At 46.2% G+C, this 24,372-nt stretch overlaps 1 protein-coding gene across 1 annotated transcript in view; it reads right to left on the bottom strand.

The window, feature by feature from the left end:
- ERN2 (endoplasmic reticulum to nucleus signaling 2) overlaps positions 1 to 24,372 on the bottom strand; it is a 176,665-nt gene that overhangs the window by 70,455 nt on the left and 81,838 nt on the right. The window contains exons 7-11 of the mRNA XM_069209679.1: positions 21,310 to 21,411; positions 9,414 to 9,675; positions 7,350 to 7,428; positions 1,781 to 1,931; positions 1,029 to 1,150 (exon numbers count right to left, since the gene is read on the bottom strand). Of these exons, the coding sequence (XP_069065780.1) occupies positions 1,029 to 1,150; positions 1,781 to 1,931; positions 7,350 to 7,428; positions 9,414 to 9,675; positions 21,310 to 21,411 (716 nt within the window). The remainder of the gene's footprint in view (positions 1 to 1,028; positions 1,151 to 1,780; positions 1,932 to 7,349; positions 7,429 to 9,413; positions 9,676 to 21,309; positions 21,412 to 24,372) is intronic.

Genomic DNA, 24,372 nt, shown 5'->3' with positions numbered 1-24,372 from the left:
GCACAAAACTGAACAATGTACTACACTACATTCCAGCTGCACCGTTCCCTGGTTTACACAGCAACTGTAGTGGGTGGAAGAACACAGATGCTTGGGCCCAGAAACTGTGGATTGTATATCTTGTTTGTGGCCCACTCGTTTTTTTTCTGCCAGGTATCTTCCAACATCGCAGAGGTTATTACCAGGTAGGCTGGAGACTGTTGGGAAATGAAACTTTTAAAAACTAACAAACTAGCAAACTATCTGTACAGGACATCACTTACCACCAGTGTATAAACATACTTTCATAACAAAACAGAGGTGGTGATAAGAGTGGGTGTGTTTAGGTTGGAATGAGTAAGCAGATCAGAATGTTCACAAGAGTGTGGCCTGCAATATCTATGAGATATCTGGTGCATAATAACCTACAAGGAACATGTGGTCTGTAAACTAAAATCTACAAAGTAGATTGGGGCAGGCAAGACTGCAGGTTTATGAATCAAATGACATATGACCAAATTATGGAAATAGTCAGTGAGAGCTTAGTTTATTGTTGTTTTCTATTCCCCCATCAAAAACAAGTCAACCCATTCTTTTTGTGTGATTTCAACTGCATATTATGACAAAAAAATAAAAACATGACTTTAAAAAAGAGGTCCTCCTCATGTTTCAGATGGTGTTCAAAACGTTTGAGGCAATGTTTCACTTTTCTGATGTTTTTCTCCTTTTCTTTTTCAAACGTCCAACTAATTGACAAAATGATATGCTCTACACGGGGCTACCATTCTAGCAAGCATGTTTTTCTTCAAAACAGATCTACAAGATTTTAAAGGAGTGAAAGATAATTTTGATGGGGGATTTGAAAAAGGTAATAGACTTGCACAAGTGTCTAGTGCCCTGATTTCTACAAAGCACCATGCATTTTGAAAAGAAACCATAAAACCAATGGCTATATTTACCATCTACAGAATAAACAACATAAACATGTGAAGGCCCCACTAACACAAACGCTCACAGACCCCAAAAAGTAACAGTAAGTGCTGTCATACATCATCGAAGAGGGTCCGGCTTCCAGGGGCTTTTGAGATTATAGTCTCGGTGTCTTTCCTCAGGGTCTCAGGAAAAGCACGCAGCATGGTGGTGTGAACCACGGGAGGTAACTCATGGTGTCCTGTAAAGGGACCAAGAAAAGTCACATTACAGACATGGTCTAGCTTCTTGTGGCTTAGTATGGGGCAAGGCTCAACTAAAGTTAGAATTAAAGAAGAAACAGTGACCCCCTCAAAGGGCACACCAAAAAAGAATGGCAAATGTCATATTGGGTGATGGGCAGAAAATACCCCTGTGGTATGCAGAGTTCCAAAAGCAGAACTGGATCTGAGTGCCAGGAAGGTATATTATCCTTCCCACTATACACGGAGAGCAGAGCTTACTGCCCACTACAGAAGGAAGCATTATCACCATTTGCTTAGTCTGAAAAACACAGAGGTAGTGACGGGGGATTTTCATGTTTAACAGAGTGATGGCGAGTCATTATCTAAGTAAAGTATGGTGTACCCCTAAACTCGAGTGACCAAACAGAGTGAGAGGCTGCAGGTCAGAGTGAGATGCCACTCTCTTACGAAGGGTACCCAGATGGGCCGGGCAGAAAGAGCAACCACCATGTGTTGCAATGGATGACCTTGCTAGGGGAGGGATCATTCTATAAATCATCGTATAAATGAGGATCTGATGGCGATGGCAAACACAGGCAGTGACAGTGGTGGAACAAGGGTTTTATTGTGATCATACATTAACTCACCTATGAGAAGCCACTGATTCTGGATGGACACCACACTTCCGTGGGGGTAGCGCACATCTGTGCTGGGTGTGATGTCACACTCTGCTGCCTCTTTCAAAGTCACATCCTCTGTCGTCGGACCATCTCCCTGTGCCAATGTGATCCCCCGGGGCTAAGGAGGCAAGAAACACTGTTCAGTGGAGATGTTAAAAAGAGTATCATATAAAAGACTGCAAAACCAGTAAGAAACTCAACAGAAAGCTGGGGGCCATGGGACAAAGGCCATGATTCTCAGTGTACAGGAGTTTTTGACCCCTTGCTGATGCAGTACAATCTGCAGCTACATTACATTTCGACAGCTGAAACCTGACAGTATTTAGCAAGGAAAAGGGGTATAGTACTACTGTGAAATGTAGATTTTGGTGCAGAAAGCATCAAAGTAAAAATATGCATTTTACTGCCCGAAACATGGAATAGATATAGGTCTAGCACCCAATAAATTCCAAAATCCCCAGGAGTCAGCTCTTATCAGGTGTGATAAACAGCGCCTTGGCTTCTGGACAATTGTAATCGGTGCATAAAGTAGGTAAAAGAGTTTCCAAACAGAGACCGTTCAAGATGGAAGCAGCCTTGGTTCTTGGAAACAGATAAAACCTAGGGAGATTAGGAAACCTGAAGGCGCTGAGTCTAAGGGCCAGATGTAGCAAACAGTTTGCACGTCGCACACAGCGAATTTCACTGTTTGCGATGTGCAAACTGCACTTTGCAATGCACAAAACCCCTTTTGCGATTCGGTAACCTGGTTACCGAATCGCAAAACGGGTTTGCGAGTCGCAGTTAGGAAGGGGAGCCCCCTTCCTAATTGCGAGTCGCAGCGCAATGCCAGATTGCTTTGTGACCGCGAACGCAGTCGCAAACCAATCGCAGTTTACACCCATTTGAAATGAGTGGTAACCCATTCGCAAAAGGGAAGGGGCCCCCATGGGACCCCTTCCCCTTTGTGAAAGGCATGGAAAACATTTTTTCAGAGCAGGCAGTGGTCCTATAGACCAGTGTTCCCCAACCCCCGGGCCGTGGACTGGTGCCGGTCCGTGGATCAATCGGCACCGGGCCGCCCCACTGTGGCGGGCGGTAAATGTTTGATAATTTTTCCGTGGCCCGCTTGTCACACAATGGGACAAGCGGGCCACGGAAAAATTATCAAACATTTACCGGTCCGCGGCGATAAAAAGGTTGGACAACACTGCTATAGACCACTGCCTGCTCTCAAAAAAATGAAACGAAAACGTTTCATTTTTTCGTTTTGTAATGCATCTCTTTTCCTTTAAGGAAAACAGGCTGCATTACAAAAAAAAAATGCTTTATTTAAAAGCAGTCACAGACATGGTGGTCTATTGTCTCCAGCAGGCCACCATCCCTGTGAGTGCCGCGAGTCTCAAGGGGGTCGCAAATTGCGACCCACCTCATTATTATTAATGAGGTGGGCCTTTGCGACCCCCTTGCGAGTCGCAGATGGTGTCAGGGACACCATCCTACATTCCAATTTGCGACTCGCAAATTGCGAGTCGCTCTGACTCGCAATTTGCAAGTCGCAAATTGGAATATACCTACACCTGGCCCTAAATGCAATCCTCACACACTGGATTCCTCTAATCCACAAGATTCCTTTGTTGCTTTGCCACACATGGTTACTCTGCGTTATCTCTGTACTGGGATTAGAAACTACTCAATCTGACAGATTAATCAAGTTATTCCTCTTTCCACTTCAACCTCCCCCCTCAAACCGTCTGAGCAAATATCTATACAATTTTGCAATATTTCAGGTGAGGTTCATCAAAACATTTCTTGTCCCTGGATGTCTGCAAGTCCTATTTTAGGACCAGATTTACATTTTGTTGTCCTAAGAATTTAGGGAAACTGCCCATCCACATAATTTCATGCTTCAAGTCAAGGGACATTTCCAGGTGAACTCCACCCAATGGGTCCCTGAAATATTACCTGCATGTCATGTAGTTGTCTAACTGTCAAAATAAATGCACTTTGATTCTTCGATTACCTGCTACTGCAGTTCTTACATAAGGTTTATTAAGCCATCCATCGCAAGGCAATCTCGAGTAGGGTCTTTAGGAAGAAGGATATCACCGGCATTATGTTTCATATTTCTAGACTAGTAGCTTGCATATCACTTTTAACATTGTATCTTGTACCAGTGCTTACTTTGTAAATACAAAGGTGCTGGTGCCCAAAGACCTCCTCTTAAACAAGCGGCGGCTGTAATTAAATGTGTGAACATGGAATACTGAGGCAGCGTAATCCTGAAGCCATCTCGGGCCTCTTCAATCCACATAAAGCCACTCCCTGCCCCTTCAGCTCACTCTTGCAGCTTTTTACTTTCACCTTTGTGACGCTTTTTCGTTTTTCCCTTCATCCGTCTTTCCTCTATGTGTCTTTTGCTCGCAGCAAATGCTTGAGGCATAAGAATAAGCCTCGGCCCTCAAATATAAGTGCCGGTGATCAGCACCGGAAACAACAAGCACAAATTAAGCAGTGTCTTGGACCCACTTCAATCATGCCTGTCTCTGTGAATCGTAAGAACTACAAACTGAGCGTTTCTCCACCCTGCTTATGTTATAAGTAATAACTAACCTGCTCAATCTTTGTTGTCTATCTCTACACCCAAATCTAACCCTCAAACTCAGATGTTTTGTTCTTCTGATGTTCCCTAGCTTTTAGGTATTTTTTTGGCTTGTACACCTTCTACCAACATTTTTGTACATACGCAGAAGCCATTCTCTTGATTTCTCTAACACTCCATGTTCTATTTTAATCTTCTAAAGTGCCAGTCTGGTTTTCAACTCCCATTCATTTTCTTAATGCCTTAAGAGGAGATCAAGGCCATCCAATCCCTTCCATGTTTTCCTTAGGCTCATTTCAAGACTTTCTGCTGCCTGCCCTTAAGCAAAGACTGTCCCTCTTGAATCTTTGCTGATCTAGCTGAAAATTTATTTTTCTCCTTGTTTTATCAAACTGCCTTTGTGAGACATAAGTTGTGGCGAGATTAAAAGTTATTAGAAAATTTGATTGTATGGTCCGAGATGATCCTGCCTATTTCTGACCCACCGGGATTCACACCTCCTTGAGGACAGATGGTGCCTAGTAATACATAATAAGTGAACGGGGTGTACACATGGGAGAAAATATTTCAGTTTAACTATCTGGCACTCAGTCAAACACATGATCTTGGGGGATGCTTATGGCGTTGGTTCCGAAGGAATACGGCCTGCTCTTTCCTATCACGCTGCAGAGATGTGGGTGTGGGGTATATTGTTTAACTGATAATCCTCAAACTGTTTTAGATCTCCAACTGTTGGGTGTGCCAAACGACCTTCAATCAATTATAATTGTGAATCTGACTACCTGTGGACTCTATACAATGCTGATGTGTTTTTGCAGCGAAGTGAGGAGATAACTGGCCTTTATTGGGGACGTTTTGATTCTGTTCATGCTAATTAATACTGGGTTGAAGTTATACACTTGGTTTAAAAATATTGAACCACAAGTAGATATTAATTGGACTCAAATGTACTTAGGCCACGTGTATGTCTGTTATGCAATCTATGAAATTACACTTCACAAATCCTCGGTAAGTCAGACTGAGCAGCACAAGTGCTGAGGCAAAGCACCTCCATACTTACTGGGTAAATGTAATGCTTAGTTTTACTTAAAACTGACTTGTAACAAAAATGTTAATCTAATCATGGTCAGTAACAATATTTCATATTTTCGATTGTTTTGTGCTTCAGCCTTGTCATCTGTTCACATTATTTTTGATACTCCTCATTCCTTTGTTGATAAAATGTAAGCATTTGTAAGAATATTAAGAACATGTTTATAAAATAGCCAGCAAACTTTTTCTGAAAATTCCTAGACTTACTGCCTTTGCCTAAGCACTGTCATATTTTTAAGTTTCTCTGGCACTTGAGTGAATTTTATTTAGTGAACTCATTTGTAACTCCAGAAACTGCCTTTGTGCCTGATTCATAAACAATATACCCCGCACTCCGATTCATAAACAATATACCCCGTACCCGCATATCAGCAGCGTGATAGGCATTAGTGAGTTTGGTAAATAAATACTATTTCCTTATTTACCTCCCCACTCTTGTGCCCTACAGGCAGTTGTCTAAGTCTGTTTTCTGTCTGTACCACCTTCTGATCTTCCTCCTGGTCTATTCTATATGTTCGCAACTTTGATGATTACTTCTTATTCCCACAAAATCTTCAAAATGTGTATTAACCCACGGATATTTCTGGCTGGTAGCTTTTAGGACTGTACTGATACCTTTCACGTGCAGGATGTCTGATAAGTAAAGCTAATGTGTCACTTTTATTTCAGACATTATCAGTTACTAGTGACTGCCATGGTTTTCCTAGCCCTGACCGGTGATGAGAACCGACCCCTCATTCCACCCATCTAAATTAGGCGGGTGGAGCTAGAGGTCTGCCGCAAATGGCCCGCACGCCACTGGGACGTCAGCAAGGTTTAATCACAGTGGAGACTGAGTAGTCTCTGCTGTGAGTAAACCTATGGTACGCTCGCTTTTAAGTTTGGCAGGTGGACTCTTATCTTGGTAGTATATATACTCTGATGTCATTATATACGCCCAAGACATAAATTGGGCCCTTAGTTCGAAAATGTTGTTGAACTGAGGTATACTGACTGGCATTTGGCTACCCAAAGTATTATCCACTTTGAAAATCAGACATTAGATTCCAGGGTGAAGAGCAGGATCTTTTTAAGATAAACAAAGGCTTTATCAGGCCAAACCATGATCCGTACATATCTCCTCCTGCCCATGCCTACAGTTCCCATGCCTATCCCATTCCAAATCCCAGGACATGTAGGGCGCGAGGGGCAAGAGTTTGGAGATGCACTGGCTGAACTGTCAGAGCCTCTGCGGTGGTGCAGACCAATTTTCAGATTCCTGCGCTGCCTCGTTCCTTCTGATCTTTGTTCTCTGGCTGTCCCCTTCACTCGCCCAATATATTAGCTTCTCCACCCAAGTATTTTTATCCTCTACCCTCAGCTCTGCGGGAGCCCTAAACTATCCACTTTTGTTCTCCTTCTCAAATATTCGACCCTCAAGAATTCTCTGTCCTAAAAGCATAAGCACTGCCCCGTCACTCTCTTGCTTCAGCTTCTGTATAAGTCAAGGTTATGCAGTATCTAAGGCATTTCACTGTGTCTGGTTAGACAAGTCTATTTTAATGCAATATTTAATCTGTTTTCCTATTATTTCTATTTTTTGATTAACTCATGCAACATTTTTTGATCATATGCAACAGTTATTTAAATAAATGTGTAAGAAAATAAGGTCTGATGATATAAGATCAAGCCTTAGAGATCACCCTGCAAAAAGGGCAGCAATCAAATATACAAACAAAAATGGCAAGGGGAAGTGGGCTATCCCATTTCCAGGGAGAAATCAAAGACGCAGCACTCCTTGAAAGAGGAATGCACATTAACATAAAGCAGTTGGAAAGTAGGCACTTCAAGTACTTAACAGAGCTGAAGCCATGAAGGTCTTACCACAACTGCCATTCCTTCATGGATGAGAGACCGCGATGCGTAGAACCCAGCAGCATATTTTCCTACGTAGAGCTTTGGCCTGTATTGCAGAAAAAGACTCCATCAAACAACCTGCAGTATAGCAACAACCCAGAGAGCTCTGCCTACAGTAAAATGTCTGATCTGGCTGTGCACATGGTTGTAGACACCTCGTCTATGACCTGGGTAACATCTTGGGAGCAGCATGCCACAGGAGAAACAATCTAAGATACAACTGCTAATGTCCTAAGTGTTGATGCTAAAAACACCTAAGAACTTAAACATTTTCACCTTAAAAAAGGGTGAGACGAGGCAGAGGAGATACCCCAAACTAGGCTTGAAGAAGTTCTGATTAAACAAACTTGAATGGACAGACAATAGCAATAGACAAAACATTTGGACAAAAATCCAAGTGCTTGACTCAAAGTCTTTCTTCCATTATTAGGTGGGACTTTTTCTATGAAAGTTAGGGATTAAGTCAAGAGCATTTTACACCTCCTCTAATACAAATATTTGTGAATCGGACCCAAGATTTCCAACTCCATTTCTTTCTCTACGTACTGAATTATATTGATTTGGTCTGATAGGACCCAATGGCTTTTAAAGCAAAGGTATTCCTTCATCCACAGAGTACCGTTAGATTTCACAGAGCTCTGATCACAGAGCAATTGGTGATATGACAGAAAAATAGGACAAATGGGCATCCAACCATGCTTTAAAGTAGCTTTTAAAACATAAAAAGATTTTGACCAATGTTAAAACCCTAATAAGGTAGCAGCTGTGACATCTGCCCCAACAACGCAGAGGCAGTCGACAATGGCGCATGCTAAAACACCTTCTGCGATGTGTTTTACATCCTACAAGGTATCGGTCAGTGTTACTGTACTAATGCACGACAAAGGCACCCTTTGCACTACATTAACCCACATCCTCATGGCCAGGCCCATCAAAGGCTTGATGAACCGCGCACTAATGACTGCTAGGTATTTTTATGGAGTTGCCCCCACACCGATGTTGGTTAACATACTGATTCAACGATTATGTTCAGTGGTAAGAACACTTTAAAAACACAAAGATAGGGTGCATGGCTAAAGATAGGTTCCATGGCCAAAAGGATAAAAGTTGGAGTCGGTAGCTAAGGCATTGACAGCATACAAAACTATGACACTAGGGAAGGATCCCATGTAAACTGGCATCACAACACTACCAGGAGGTCACAGGAACAGTACGTAACAATGGAAGAGGGCTAGCCACTCAAAGAGTCGCTGTTTTGTGATCAGAGTGGCTTAGACTGACAGCTATCTGAGTCTGGAATAAAGCAGTATAGCAGATAGGCCAGCATCCCTTTTATTTAAGTGAAGTGAAAACAGGAATGAAGAGTTGGTGCTTGTCAGGGTTGATCATGGGGTCATTTATTTCTGCCTGTTTTTGAACAGTATTTAAGGGCCACTGACGTGCTGGGTGCAACACAGTGCAAACATGCACGCTAGTGAGTCTCGTTGAGTTCACTCTCTCCAATTCGATTAGATGAAGTGAACACAAACTCACCCACAATGCTGACCCTGAAAAAATAGCATCCCTTACCACAGCCTGTCCCAGAAGGCTGTGCTGGGGCCAACATGATGGGTACTTCTGCCAATGCAGGATAGTTCAAAGACTGTTAAGGAGAGCATCATCATGTAGCACATTCAAGGGTAAACAAGCTGCATACATGGTCTGTATTTTGTCAAAAAGAATAAAAATGACCCAAGTCAGTGGATGAGCCTTATAGCCTTCTTCCAACCAGGGCACATCCCTTGTGTTGACATCCCAAAGTTGGCCCAAACAAGCCATCCCACTCTCACATGCCCCTTACGCTTCTCCAACTAGAAAACGTCCTCTGTGCAGTTTCCTCTCCTAAACAGCACATCTCCCTAATGTGGATTCTTCTCGACTAGGATACCTCCCTGGCGAGAACCCCTATACCAGCAAAGACACATTCCTGGTACAAACTTTCTAACCAGGACACCCTCACTTTCACCTGGCTTGGCCCAAAAGCATACTCACAGGAGCTGGGTCTTGGTGGATGACATCTCTTTCGCCGAGTGGTAGCCCCATTTGATGAGACGGATGTCCTGGGAGTTGAAGGTCAGGTAACGCAAGGTTTCCAAGGCAACATTCAGATGAGGAACTCTGCGCAGACTTTCCTGTTGCCAGAGAAACACGCCAACCACTGGTGAGCCGTAATTCTGCATCCACAGCACATTTCCGCTTTCCCGATCTGCTGTCACAACCAGGCCATCACCACTGGAAGCAAAATGTGCCATTTCTAGAAAAACAAGCAAAGAATATACACGTCTGTGGTCCTGTTATAATACCTTAATTATCCTGCAGGTGGCGACAGTGTTATTTGTTTCTTTCCTGGCCCTCGGCAGGGAGCCAAGTACTGTTCTAGCCCAGGGTAGAGCATCCATTTTAGGACATCCTCATTCCTCACTCCTCATCCCTACTTCTCATCCATGCTTCTCATCCATCATCCCTACTTCTCTTCCATCATCCCTACTTCTCATCCATCATCCCTACTTACTTCTCATCCATCATATATTATCCCTACTTCTCATCCATCATCCCTTCTTCTCTTCCATCATCCCTACTTCTCTTCCATCATCAATACTTCTCATCCCTGCGTCTCATCCCTGCTTCTTATCCATCATCCCTACTTCTCATCCATCATCCCTGCTTCTCATCCATCATCCCTGCTTTTCGTCCATCATCCCTATTTCTCTTCCATCATCCGTACTTCTCATCCATCACACATCATCCCTACTTCTCATCCATCACCCCTACTTCTCATCCATCATCCCTGCTTCTCATCCATCATCCCTGCTTCTCATCCATCATCCCTACTCCTCATCCCTGCTTCTCATCCATCATTCATCATCCCTACTTCTCACTTCTCATCCATCCTCCCTACTTCTCATCCATCATACATCATTCCTACTTCTCATCCATTATCCCTACTTCTCATCCATCACCCCTGCTTCTCATCCATCATACATCATCCCTACTTCTAATCCATCATCCCTACTTCTCATCCATCATCCCTGCTTCTCTTCCATCATCCCTACTCCTCATCCCGGCTTCTCATCCCTACTTCTCTTCCATCATCCCTACTTCTCATCCCTCATCCCTGCTTCTCATCCCTACTTCTCATCCATCATTCCTACTTCTCATGCCTCAGCCATCATCCCTGCTCCTCATCCATCATCCCTACTCCTCATTCCTCATCCCTCAGTCATACCAACACATTTTCAGTTTTGTGAAACACACTTTCACACTGATTGGTTAGGAACAGCCAATCAGAGTTATGAGAGAGAGCTGCATTCTTACAGCTCTGCTAGTTTGGGAAATAGGAGGAGCCCACAGCTAGGGCCATAAATCAACTCTTGGAGAAAGGGTTATGCAGTTAATCTACAGTTCATGGAAAATCTTTCTGGTTTCAGAAAAGAAAAAAAAACAGCTCTCAGAGATAAAAGCAGCCTCAGATGTAAACATGTTATTTGTTACAAATAAAAAGCAGGCTCAGATTTAAACATTTTATTTGTTAAAAATAAACATGAAACCAGAAAAGGTTTGGATGAACTGGATTGCACTGTCACCAGAGTTGATTTTAAACATTTTGTTTCTACATATGAAACTGAAACCAGAAAGGTTTTCGGTTGACCTGTAGATGACCTGTATAACCCTTTCACCAAGAGCTGATTTATGGCCCAGGCTGTGCACTCAGAGGCCTATGCAAACAGAAAAACACTGAGTTAAATAAAATGAAATATTGTGCAGCCTTGAATTCACTGGAAACAAACACACAGTTGCATTTCCTCTCCTCCCTCTTCACCCACCATGTGCAATGAAGAGGCTGTTTTTCATTGAAATAGAATGCAGCTCTCTCTCATATCTCTGATTGGCTGTTCCCAACCAATCAGTGTGAAGGTGTGTTTCCCAAACTGAAAATGTGTTGGTATGACTGAGGGATGAGGAATGAGGAGTAGGGATGATGGATGAGGAGTAGGGATGATGGCTGAGGCACGAGAAGTGGGAATGATGGAAGATGGATGAGAAGCAGGGATGAGGGATGAGAAGCAGGGATGATGAAAGAGAAGTAGGGATGATGGAAGAGAAGTAGGGATGAGAAGCAGGGATGAGGAGTAGGGATGATGGATGAGAAGCAGGGATGATGGATGAGAAGTAGGGATGATGGATGATGGATGATGGCTGAGAAGTAGGGATGATGGATGAGAAGTGAGAAGTAGGGATGATGTATAATGGATGAGAAGCAGGGATGATGGAAGAGAAGCAGGGATGATGGATGAGAAGTAGGGGTGATGGATGAGAAGTAGGTATGATGTATGATGGATGAGAAGTAGGTATGATATATGATGGATGAGAAGTAGGGATGATGGAAGAGAAGCAGGGATGATGGAAGAGAAGCAGGGATGATGGATGAGAAGTAGGGATGATGGATGAGAAGCAGGGATGAGACGCAGGGATGAGAAGTAGGGATGATGGAAGGGAAGTAGGGATGATGGAAGAGAAGCAGGGATGATGGATGAGAAGTAGGGATGATGGAAGAGAAGCAGGGATGATGGATGAGAAGTAGGGATGATGGATGAGAAGCATGGATGAGACGCAGGGATGAGAAGTAGGGATGATGGAAGAGAAGTAGGGATGATGGATGAGAAGTAGGGATGATGGAAGAGAATCAGGGATGATGGATGAGAAGTAGGGATGATGGATGAGAAGCAGGGATGAGGCGCAGGGATGAGAAGTAGGGATGATGGAAGAGAAGTAGGGATGATGGATGAGAAGTAGGGATGACATATGATGATGAGAAGTAGGGATGATGGATGAGAAGTAGGGATGATGGATGAGAAGTAGGGATGATGTATAATGGATGAGAAGTAGGGATGATGGATGAGAAGCACAGTTGAGAAGTAGGGATGAGGAGTGAATGGATGGATGTAAAATGGATGCTGTACCAGGGGTTCGAGCATGTCTTGAGTAGAAGTTGCAGCTTTTGGAAAGCGGAATGCAAAATCCTGCTCTTAAGTGACTCCGGCTGGCTTGAGAGAAGAGGGCTACTGAAATGAAAATGCCACTGGAAGCAAACTGAGTATTTACAAGGTAATCTCGTGAGAGGTTTGGGAATGCTGCTGGTGATCTGCCTGTAGCCCACCTGGGCCCGCCCCACAGAGACTGTCCTAGATATCACTGCAGATGAAAGTTGCACGCGTTGCCTGCACTGTCCTTCATGTGACAGCACATGCGTGCACGTCCGTAAAAAAAACTGCAGATGCACTGATGAGGGCTTGAGCCTCCTTCCCTCAGGCTTTTCAGGGGCCAGCATGAAGAAGGCGCTGTAGATATGCGACCACATCTCAAGCCCCCTTGTTCTTTCAATGGTTACTTTTTTTCTGGTCATGTTGATATTTGTGCCTGGTGGACAAAAGACTAAGGGGGTCTTTATGACCCTGGCAGTCTACTGTCCGACAGGGCCACGGTAGCACTTTCACCGCCAACAGGCTGGTGGTGCAGACTGCCACATAATGAGTGTGGCGGGTTGGCCTCTGCCAACCCGCAACATCTCCGATCATACTGCCATGGAGGTCGGAACGGCCGGGCCGGAGATGATCATCTCCGACCCTGCGGTCCACGGAAGACCGCCAGCGGTATTAGGAGCCTGCCTTCCGACATGGTTTCCATGGTGGTAGCACAGCCACGTAAACTATGGCGGAAGGGCTACCGGTGACAGGGAATTCCTTCTCTGTCACCGGTAGGCAGTACCTCCCCCCAACAAGCACAAGACCCCCCCTCCAGCCACACCGTATGCCACATTCCCCCTTCAGCCACATCGCCCCCCCCCACCCCAACCCCCCTTCAGCCACATTGCCCCCCAACGCCCACCCCCCATTCATGCACACAGACACCCTCACGCACCACGCACACGTCCATTCACCTACACTTACATACACACATCCACTCACGCATCCATGAACGCATTCACAACATCGTTCATAAATGCATAAACAACTCCTTTCATACACGCATTGATGCAGGCATACTCACACCCATCTAAACACCCATACTCACATGCAGACAAACACGCATTCACCACAGCACTCACACTTGCATACTCACACGCATTCACACTGACTGCAAACACGCACTCACTTCAACACACACATTCATGCATACACGCAGACACCACACACTCATATACACACAACACCCCCCACCCTCCCACCTACCTCACCTGTCGGACGATCACCTGACCTATTCCGGGGAGAAGGTCATTCGGCAGGGAACGCAAGGGGGTGCTTCCACTGCCGGCAGCGCCCCGCCAGCAGGACACTGCCAGGCAATATTATGGCCCATAATGGTGGGGCGGGGCACATGGGGGAACCGGTGGGGCACATGGGGGAACCGCCAGGGCACCTCTGCCCGCCAACACGACTATTTCGTGGATTTCCACCCAAAGTGTGCCAGAAATCTTGCAGTACCCGTGCTATGGCAGGCAGCAGACCACCAGCACTGGCGGTCTCCTGGCGCCTGTGGATTTGGCCGTCATGCAAAAAGACCGCCAAAGTCATAATGAGGGCCATAGAGCGGAAGAGAGTAGCGCTAGCCAGTGGGTCATCATGGGCCCTACTGCAGGGAAGGAAATGGGCTCCCTAGCTTCCCTTCAAGATATAAAATACGACAATAAGCAGGATTTAGTGGGCACCTCAGGTCTCTGGGGCCGGTGCCACTGCTCCTGCTTCACTAATGGGAGCTACGCCACTGGGTGAAGATGAACAAAGCATGAGGCACAAGATGGTGAAAGTGGCGAGTCCAGAGGAGGAGGGAAGGGTAAGTAATTGATGAAAAGCTTGATATTCTATTTATTGTGTTTTGATCGTCAGTGCGACACATACAACATCTTTGTTGACTTAACTGGGCAAGTGCTTCTGTGAGAAGAGTTCCAGAAAATAAGTGTATTATATAATACATTCTTAGCGCGCTAACGCCAGTGATGCTGCCTTGTGGCTCTGAGCGCAGCTGGAAAAACAGAAGGCTGGTTAATAGTACCTTGGTCGTGTGAAGTGACATGCCCTCAGTCTAGGGCACTCTTTAGCTGGACCACCTGTACCCATCCAACCCATCTGGGCAGATAGAGGGCGTCATCGGGTCTCTTCTAGGGCTGGGTGGAACTCGCTGAGTTTTACTCTGCGGAATTCCACAGAGTTACATAAAAACTCTGAAAGATTTCCCGGAGTCCCCTCCCTAGTTTTACTTTATAAATAACATAACTGTTTTACATCACGGATAAAATGCACAGTTATTGATTCGGAATCGTACTATAGACATACTTAACAGGCAGGATATTCTTATTTAAAAAATGCAAAGAAACTGTCCAGTCTTCACTCTTCAGTGATGTTATGTATCGACTGAGGTGGAGGTTTGTAGTGACAGGTGGCATTGACATGGCCCCTCGAGTGTTTCCTACCTCAGTCCCCCGCCCCAAGCGTACACACGGCTGTATATAGGGCTGAGTGAACATAATGGGCGCAGCTCTGCTAAGAGGTGAAGTGTGCACTGTAAAAACTGTGCACACCGGAGGATGTGCACAGTTAAGAGGGCTCACAGCACGGAATTCCACAGGATACATTCACTCTGTCCGGGGCAGAGTGCACACCGCCAAACGTGCACCGTGCAGACGGTGCACAGAGAATGTGCACCGAGGACATGCGCATCAGACAGAGTTTTGCTGAAGTTTGAAAACTTATTTTTTTTTATTAACAACGACGAGTGTCATATGCATGTAATATTCCTATATTGCACAATCAAGCTCTAATGTACAAGTTACTTACCTTCAGTAACGATATATCTGGTAGAGACATATTCTAGTTGCAGATTCCTTACCTCAGAATTTTCCCCCAGGCGTCAGACTGGATCCGGAGATTTTTTTTTCGAGCAATACCCTTAAGCGACGGTAGGTAAGTAACTTGTACGTCTGATAGAGACTTCTAGTTGCAGATTCCTTACCTTAGAATAGATACCCTAGCAATGCCATCCTCGGAGATGGGCTGCGAACCAAGATCATACTAGAAAGTCCTGCAGGACCGCATGACCAAAGCAGCCGTCCCTACAGACCCGACTGTCCAGGCAGTAATGTTTAGTAAACATGTGAAAGGATGCCCACGTAGCTGCCTGGCAGATATCCAGGACAGGAACTCCGCATGCTAATGCAGTAGAAGCAGCAGTTGCTCTGGTGGAAGCCCGCAGGGGGTTGCTTCTTTGCCAAAGCGTAGCACAAATTGATGCAAAGAAGTACCCATCGAGAGATGGTACGTTTTTGCACTGCCTTCCCTTTCTTCACACCCACATATCCAACAGAGTTGATCGTCCACCCGGAAACCTATAGTACAATTGAGATAGAACACCAACGCTCTTTTTGGATCCAGATGGTGGAGTTTCTCCTCCTCATGAGAAGGATGTGGAGGTGCCTAAAAAGTAGGCAAGGTGGTGGGCTGGCCAACATGAAAAGGTGTAACAACTTTGCGAAGGAAGGAAGCCTTAGTGCGTAACACCACTTTGTCAGCGTGCACAGACAAAAATGGGGGCTTAGAAGAAAGAGCCTGAAGCTCACTTACTCTGCAAGCAGAAGTCATGGCATCAAGAAAAATGGTTTTGAAAGTAAGGAGCCATAAGGGACAATTGTGCATCATCTCAAACGGCGTACACATTTAGTAAGAAAGTACAAGATTGAGGTCCCACTGAGGCATGATAAACGGAGTGGAAGGAAACAAATGGGTGAAACAATAGGAGACTTAAAGGGTTATGGCTGATCGGGCAACCTAAGAAAGGCTAAAATAGCCGATAAATAGCCTTTAAGGGTACCCAAAGCAGAGCCCTTCTGGGCCAAAGAGAGAATGAACAAAAGAACCTCAGAAAGAGGAGCAGAGAAGGGATCAACAGATTTGTTAGTACACCATGCCACAAATTTATGGCAACCACCGGCGTATACCGTTTTGGTGGAGGGGCGCCTGGCTGCCAAGATAACATCACAGACTTCCCGTGGAAGGTCAAAAGCCGTCAACTGCCACCGCTCAATCTCTACACATGAAGGCAGAGATTGGAGAGGTTCGGGTGGAGAACCGTCCCCTTCTGCTGCGACAGAAGATCCTCCTGAAGGGGTAGTCTGAGTGGAGGATCGGTGGCCATGCTCAATATCTCTGGATACCATACTCTCCATGCCCAGTCCGGAGCCACCAAGATGACTTGGACCTGGTCGTTCCTGATCCTCTTGAGAACTCTGGACAGAAATGGTATAGGCGGAAAGGCAGAAAGGAGGCCAGAGTTCCACTTTAGACGCAAAGCGTCTCCGAGCGGGTGTCACCTTGGAAACTCCAACGCGCAAAACAGTTGACATTGCGCGTTCTCTGCAGAGGCAAACAGATCTAACCAAGGCTCTCCCCACTGCTAAAAGAGACCTCGTTCCACCTCCAGATGGATAAGCCATTCGTGATCGGCTATGCATCGACAGCTGAGTTTGTCTGCTCTGACGTTCAGAGAGCCCGTCAGATGTTGAACCACCAGGGTAATGTCCTGATGTGTCAGCCATGTCCAGAGGCGTAGTGCCTCCTGACAAAGGGTCCAAGATGCTACTTTTCCCTTTTTTGTTGCAGTAACACATTACGGTAGTGTTGTCTGTGAACACTTGCACTACTTTTCCTTTGAGAGAGGGAAGAAATGCTTTCAACGCAAGCCTGATCACCCGGATCTCCATAAGACTGATATGGAGCCCAGACTCCGCTGGAGACCAGAGGCCTCTGATTTCCGCCTCTCCCATATGGCCGCCCCATCCCAGAAGTGACGGGTCTGTCATTATGGATAGATCTGGTTGGGGAAGGGAGAGGCATCTGCCATTGACCCAATGCGGATTCGAAAGCCACCACTGCAGGTCTTTCGTAGCCCCCACCGAAAACCTGGAGCATGTCGGAGAGATTTCCCTGATGCTGGGAACTTCTCCCACTGCAAAACCCGCATATGCCATCTGGCATGTGTCACTAGCAGGATGCAGGAGGCCATGAGGCCCAGCAGCCTCAGAGTCAGTCTCACTGAAACCCAAGATAGGTTGAAAGATCAGAATCATAGTCTGAAGTTCCTGGACTCGCTTTTCGGGAGGATAGGCCCGCAACTGCACTGAATCCAGAACAGCTTCGATGGAAGGAAGCGTTTGAGAGGGAGTCAGGTGTGACTTCGGCGTGTTTCTAGTGAACCCCAGCATGTGCAGGAGGTTTGCCGTATTCTGAAGGTGGGAGATGACTTTCTGGGGCAAGTCCGCCTTGAACAGCCAGTCGTCGTGGTAGGGAGAAGACTGAAACCCCCAACTTGCGCAGATGAGCTGCAACCACCACCATCACTTTCGTGAACACCCGAGGGGCGCTGATAAGGCCGAAGGGGAGCACGGTAAATTGAAAGGGCTTGTGACCTACCCCGAATTGTAGGTAACATCTGTGTACAGGCAGGATGGGAATATGGAAATAAGTGTCCTGCAAGTCCAATGCTACCATCCAGTCTTCTGGGTCAAAGGCAGACAGGACCCGAGCCAGGGTGAGCATTCTAAATTTCTCCTTCTTGAGGAAGAGATTGAGGCCCGAAGGTCTAGGATAAGACGTAAGCCCTTGTCTGTTCTGGGCACCAGAAAGTAGTGTGAATAACAACCGCAACGTACTTCTGGCGCAGGGTCCCTCTCAATGGCTCCCTTCGCCAAGAGAGCCGCAACTTCCTGGCGGAGAAGTGCCAAATGATCCTACGGTATACGGCTGACTGATGGAGGCATGGCTGGTGGGGCAGATTCAAAGGGGAGGAAGTAGCCCCTTCAAACGATCTCCAAATCCCACCTGTCCGTAGTGAAGGATTCCCAGTGGGGCAGGTGATGGCGAATCCTGATGCCAGCTGGACCAGAGTGAGGTGACAGGCTAGGAGGGTTTGGAGGCTGCAGCAGGAGCACGGGTGGACTGAGCAGGCCTCTGGTTCCCTGACCCATGACCTCGTGGGATTCCGCGTCCCACCCAGGCAGCAGTTGAACAGCATGGGTGGCACAGTGGCTGGGAAGGGGACGTGACAGGAAGCCCCTTCCTTGGTCACGAAAGGGACGAAAGGGTCGAAAGGTGAACTGTTGGGGACGAGGGGCAGTGATAAGACCAAGGGACCGAGCCGTAGCCCGGGAGTCCTTGAACCTCTCCAAAGCCGTGTCCGCTTTGTCTCCAAAGAGACGGGAGCTATCAAAGAACATGTCCATAAGAGTCTGTTGAACATCCCCTGAGAAACCAGATGTACTTAACCAGGCGTGGCACCTCAAGGCCTCCATCGCTGCAACCGATCTACCTAGGGAGTCGGTTGTGTCCAGCCCACATCTGATAGTGAACTTTGCCACGTCTCTCCCATCGGTGACAGCTTGGGAGAGGATAGCACAAGCCTCCTCCGGTATCTGAGGCAGAACTTGCGCAACTGTATCTCACAGGGAGTGGGTATAGCGGCCCAAAAGGCATGCAGTGTTCACTGACCGCAGCGCGAGACTAGAAGAAGAAAGCATCTTCTTCCCAAACTGTTCCAGCCTTTTTGATTCCCTATCCAGGTGTGCGGAAGGGAATGCGCCCGAGGATGAGGATGTCTGGATGAAAAAGGCTCTCAGGCATGGGGTGTTGGAACAGGAATTTAGGGTAGTTCGGGGTGGGCCAATGGCGGCATGCAACAGTCTTGTCACAGGAGCCCCTGTGTTGGGTCTAGACCAAGTACCCAAAAAGGACATCAGTGAGGGCTTCATTGAATGGGAGAAGAGGTTCAGATGTGGAAGCCCCTTGCTGAAGCAGCTCCGTCAGGAGATTAGACCTGACCTGAATAGTAGGCAGCTAAAGGCCGAGGACTTCAGCCGCTCTACTGACCACCATGGAATAAGTTGCTCCCTCCGACGTAGCCACGGTAGGAGGAGACAGCATGCCAGTGTCTGAGAGGTATCCAGACCACTGGCCTCGCCCAATGCCTGTGCCCAGAATCCAACCAGGGGTGAATAGGCCCCACCGAAGAAGGAGGTGGCGGCGGCAGACGCCAGTCCAACTCCGAGTCACTGGGGATCAGGATCGGGCCGACATCGATGGTGGGCACCACCGATGTCGGGAGCGTCGAAAATCGAACCAGCGCCAGGGAAGATCTCAATGGTACGATCGCCATTGGTGGGGACCCGAGGGTGGATCCAGAGGAGACTTCGAAGGGTGACGTTATCTCTTCGACTTCTTCTTCTTACCTTGACCCGAAGACTTCGAAGAAGACAAGTGGTGGTGGCTCCGAGACTGGTCTTGAGACCTTCCCCTCAAGTGAGACCAGGACCTACGCGGAGTCGAGCACCAGGCTGCCATAAGCTTAAAGGACCGCTCCCTCAAGACCTTCGAGGGCATGGCCCGGCACTTGGAGCATGACTTCGGGTCGTGGTTACGCTCCAAGCACCACAAACAGACCTGATGCAGATCCGTCACCGACATTATGCGATGACAGTCCTCGCACGGTTGGAAGCCGGTCTTCGGGGACATTCCTTGACGCACCGAAAACTCACAAAAAGTCACCAGAAGTCGGTCAAAAGTGACCAAGGGTAGCTCTCTCCAGTTCAGCGCATGGCACGGAAAGAAAAGAACTGACGTCATTGCACTGAGGTGGCGTCTATGTACTACCCCCGACGTCATCGCGACGTCTACGACGCCAACGGTGCCCGCGGAGTCAACCGACGCCACCTACTAATGCGCAAGGGTATTGCTCGAAGAAAAAATCTCCGGATCCAGTCTGACGCCTGGGGGAAAATTCTAAGGTAAGGAATCTGCAACAAGAAGTTTCTTTCAGATGATATATACATTATGTATGCTTGAAATACACCTAAGGTATATTAACAGAGACAATGGTCCTTTGCTAATAATTGCACACAATAAAATCAAATTTCTATGTTAAAATTGGGCTTTTAAGTTTTAAATTATGATTTCTATAAACAAAACAATGATGATAATACATTGTGTGTACCTATGTCCTGACGATCTGCTCGCCTACATCGCCCCCATCTTTCCAATCATGTATCCATCTCTCCTGTTCATTGAATCATTCACCGTGACGCCTTTCTGTCTTTTATCCAGCTATCCCTTCATTCATCCACTGTGCTGCTTATATGCTATCATCAATTAGTTTTCACACTTGCCGATAGTGCTTCCTGCCATCAACCTAGCCATTCATTCATCCTCCTTTCTGACGTCATCATCTACCCATGCATTTATCGACCCTGATGTCTGTCTTTCCATTCATTCATCCTTTCGGTGCCTATCCTGCAGCATCCGCCTCTCTATGTATTCAGTTCAGCTTCTGTCAGCGAAGCACCCATACATGCATCGACACCGCAGCTTTTCCACCTGTAGCCTACCTGTGTTTTGTTAATATAAATCGTAATTTAAAACTTAACTCAGTATCTTTTAATATGTATTAAGGGAAATCAGTTTCACTGAAAAAATGAGCAAATGAGATTATAACAATGTACAAGGCGAAAGGGGACCCAGAGAGGACTAATGAGGGACTCCCCTCACCATTAAAGTTAGGTAAGATTTGGAAGGAAGTCCAAGGTCTGTCCTTCCAAGAGGGAGTGACGGGAAGTTCATACTTTTTTAAATTTGTTAGTGATGAAAAATGTTGGTATGGTAGGGCAAAAGTTAATAGGCAGAAGTTACTGGTAAAAAGCTATTATTAGTCTTTTTCTTTTTAAATATGTTTTTCAGATGATTAGGGATTGCTTATTTTTCAGTTTTTTAGGCGTCATATTTTAACCTCAACACTCATAAACTTCATAACATAACAGAGAACTGTATGTTTCTGACAAAGGGTAGGGTCTTACTGTAGTTGTAGCTCTCGTCATAGGGTGATGCCGAGTAGTCGTGGTAAGTGGCGTTCCATCGCAGCTCACGGGACTTGGTGTCAAACATCGTGATCATATATTCTAGGGAGAAACATTAGATTACTGAAATGCATTGAGTTCTAGGAGGTATCAAACATCTGAAAAAAGTTTAAGGTCCTGACGACTGTGTAGTTGTGTGTTAGGCTGTGTATACGTAGGTTACGTAACATTTGCAATACGTCGAATGTGTTTAGAGTGTAGGCCGCAGGCGATGTTGAGTGTGTACGTGTTAGGCAGTGTGCATGGAGACTTGGAGGTCTCTATTTAAACCATGGCTGAGGGAGCCACTATTGTTCCACTAACAAGGTCATACCTATCGCTTCACGCGGGGCACAGTCAAGGATATTGCTAATCAGATAGTGTTACCGTCACCAACGCCTTACTCCGCCAGACACCCGCCACATAAGAATTGCCTGGAAGCACTTGAGGCTTGGCTTTCACTTGTTCTAGCATGGAAGAAGCATGCTGGAGGCATTGTGGTACAGCCTGCAAGCTTTGGGCTGATGGTAGATTTTCCCTCACTTTGTGTTTCTCAGGAACAGGAAATTCATGTAGATTTCCGGACTTCCTGGAAGTGTGGGCAGCTTGTTTAATCCCAGAACCTTCTCTGTGGTGGGAAAACACCTCTGACCAAAAGGGAAACTTTGGGGGTTCCCTTTTGCTAGAAGGTGCTAGGGCACCCTAGAAATGATTAGCATAAGGATCACCATGATAATATGAGCCCCCTCAAGCCTGGGGAATCCCCAGGATCCCCACCTCCTCTGCAAGCTTTCACTGAAAATGACAGAACTCCCCAGAGTGAATGCTTCTGGAAGACACCTTTATGCTGATGTCCACCATCACACTGACATTTTCCCACCACCACCACGCCATGCCTGCAGCCACAACAGCAGAATGGCAGTGGGTGGCAGTACCTCATCCTATGCCTACCTGTGGGCTGCAGTGTACTTAACAGAGCAGCAGGTGGTTTGTGTCTCAATGGGATGGAGGTATCAGGTAATCTTACATGCTGACTGGATGTGTAGTTCTGTGGTAGGCAGTGTGCATGATTATGATGCTTTGTACGAGGTTGTTCATGTTCCACTCAAAATGCAGCTACTAGTGCCAGGTTAATGAGGTGAGGTTGTATAACCATGGGGTTTAGCATGTAACTGTGTCTGAGGTTCTTTATGTACAGGCAAAGATGAGAGGCCATATTTGTGAATGCTCCATTAACATGTCCTGCCTACATTGTATTTAACGTTGAAAGGGTGCATGGCCTGATCACAAGATTCAAGATGTGTCTTCGTGGTCTGGATGGTTCTGGCAGAATATTTGCATTTTCTCACTACAACAGACTAAATCAACGTGCTTTAGATGCACACCATTGTTCGTGTGTTGTGGATGGAAGAAAATGTATATTCTGGAGGGCACAGTCAGTGTTTGCATGTTCTACGCACCACAAGGGCACTCTGTGTGTGTTCTGAATACTACTGCCTGTTCATATGTTCTGGGTCACACAAAGGCATTTAGCTTTACCAGGAGTTCGATGTCTAGATATGTTTGGAATGGTACAATGCATAACTGAATGTTGTGGAATATACCTGTGGTATTTTCATTTTCAGAATTGCACATGGAGTACTTGTGTGTTCTGGCTGAGCAGGGGGTGGGCCTATGTTCTGAGTGGTATGCAGTATTTGTATGTTCTAGGTGATGCAAACAATGTTATTATGATATGGATAGTAGAAGAGGTGGCAGTACAGGTGGAGTCTGTATGGGTAATAAATGAAATATCTGAGGGCCTCATTACGAGTGTGGAGGTCCGACTGCCACATTACAACCCTTGCGGACAGACTAATGGGGACAGCCATCACTGCCAGCAACATTGTTCCCGATGGGCTGGCGGCTTTCTGAGTAGTACTCAGCTGATTACAACTCAGCTTTCCGCCAGCTTTTCTATGGTGGTCACCCCGCCAAGGAAAGGCTGGTGGAAAGCCATTGCCAGGGGCCTTCCTGCCCAACTTTGCAGACAGTACACATTCTGATGGTGCTGGTGTGCAACAGTATTGGCCTCTGGCAAATACAATAGCACTGTTCCTGCCAGTCAGCCTGGCGGGAACGTTGTAGTACAATGTTCCCGCCGGACAGCCCAGTGGGAACATTGTAATAAGACAAGGGTAGAGGGGGACATGCCACCGGCATGATGGTGGCATTCTCCCTGCATCCTTGGTGGTCCGGTGGCAGGACCGCTAAAGTCGTAATGAAGCCATGAGTGCCTAAATCGTGAGATACATAAAAACAGACCGTCAGTCTTGAGTACTTGGAAAATTAAGTGCCATTATTGATGAAAATTCCAAATAAAGAATTCAACAATGCTTTTGAAATTGCTTACAAGTTTTTGTGACCAAGTGATCAAAAGACTACCATAAAGGAAAGACTTCACGCAAGCACTATACTAAAAGTTGTTTGGCTTTTTTGCACTGTCTGTATGGTAGCAGGAGGGAGCAGCAGAAGAGAAATAGCAGAAGGGTAAGGAGAGACTGCGTCATAGAATTGGACCAGAATGAATCTTACTGATGTGAAAGGAAGAAGGTACAGGCTACGATGGAATGCTTTGGAGACATTTTCAGAACGCAGACAGTACTTGTAGTTTCTAAGTTATGAACAGTACAGAAAGTGTGGTATGAGTCAAACGGAGTCTGTATGCTCTGGAGGGATGGAGCAAGCAGTGCTTGCATGTTCTGGTGGATACAAGCAGTACTTAAGTGTTCCGGGCGGTACTGACAATGTTAGTACATCCTAAATGGTAAAGGGCTCGAAAAATCATAAAGATGTTACTAGCCCTGCAGGTCGGGTAACTTAAATAATCTACTCGTCCTAACTGTAATGGACTTGACCCGTAAACAGGTCTCAAATTGTGTGATCCTAGGCAAATAGTTTACAGAGTCGCCTTTTTCTTAATTCTCACATATGATTGCACCTTCAAATATGTGAGCTCAGCATTTCTGCAGTACAAAAAAACTC

This window comes from Pleurodeles waltl, chromosome 10, assembly GCF_031143425.1.
Source record: "Pleurodeles waltl isolate 20211129_DDA chromosome 10, aPleWal1.hap1.20221129, whole genome shotgun sequence".
Taxonomy (NCBI): Eukaryota; Metazoa; Chordata; class Amphibia; order Caudata; family Salamandridae; genus Pleurodeles; species Pleurodeles waltl.
This window is presented reverse-complemented; position numbering and strand designations above follow the sequence as displayed.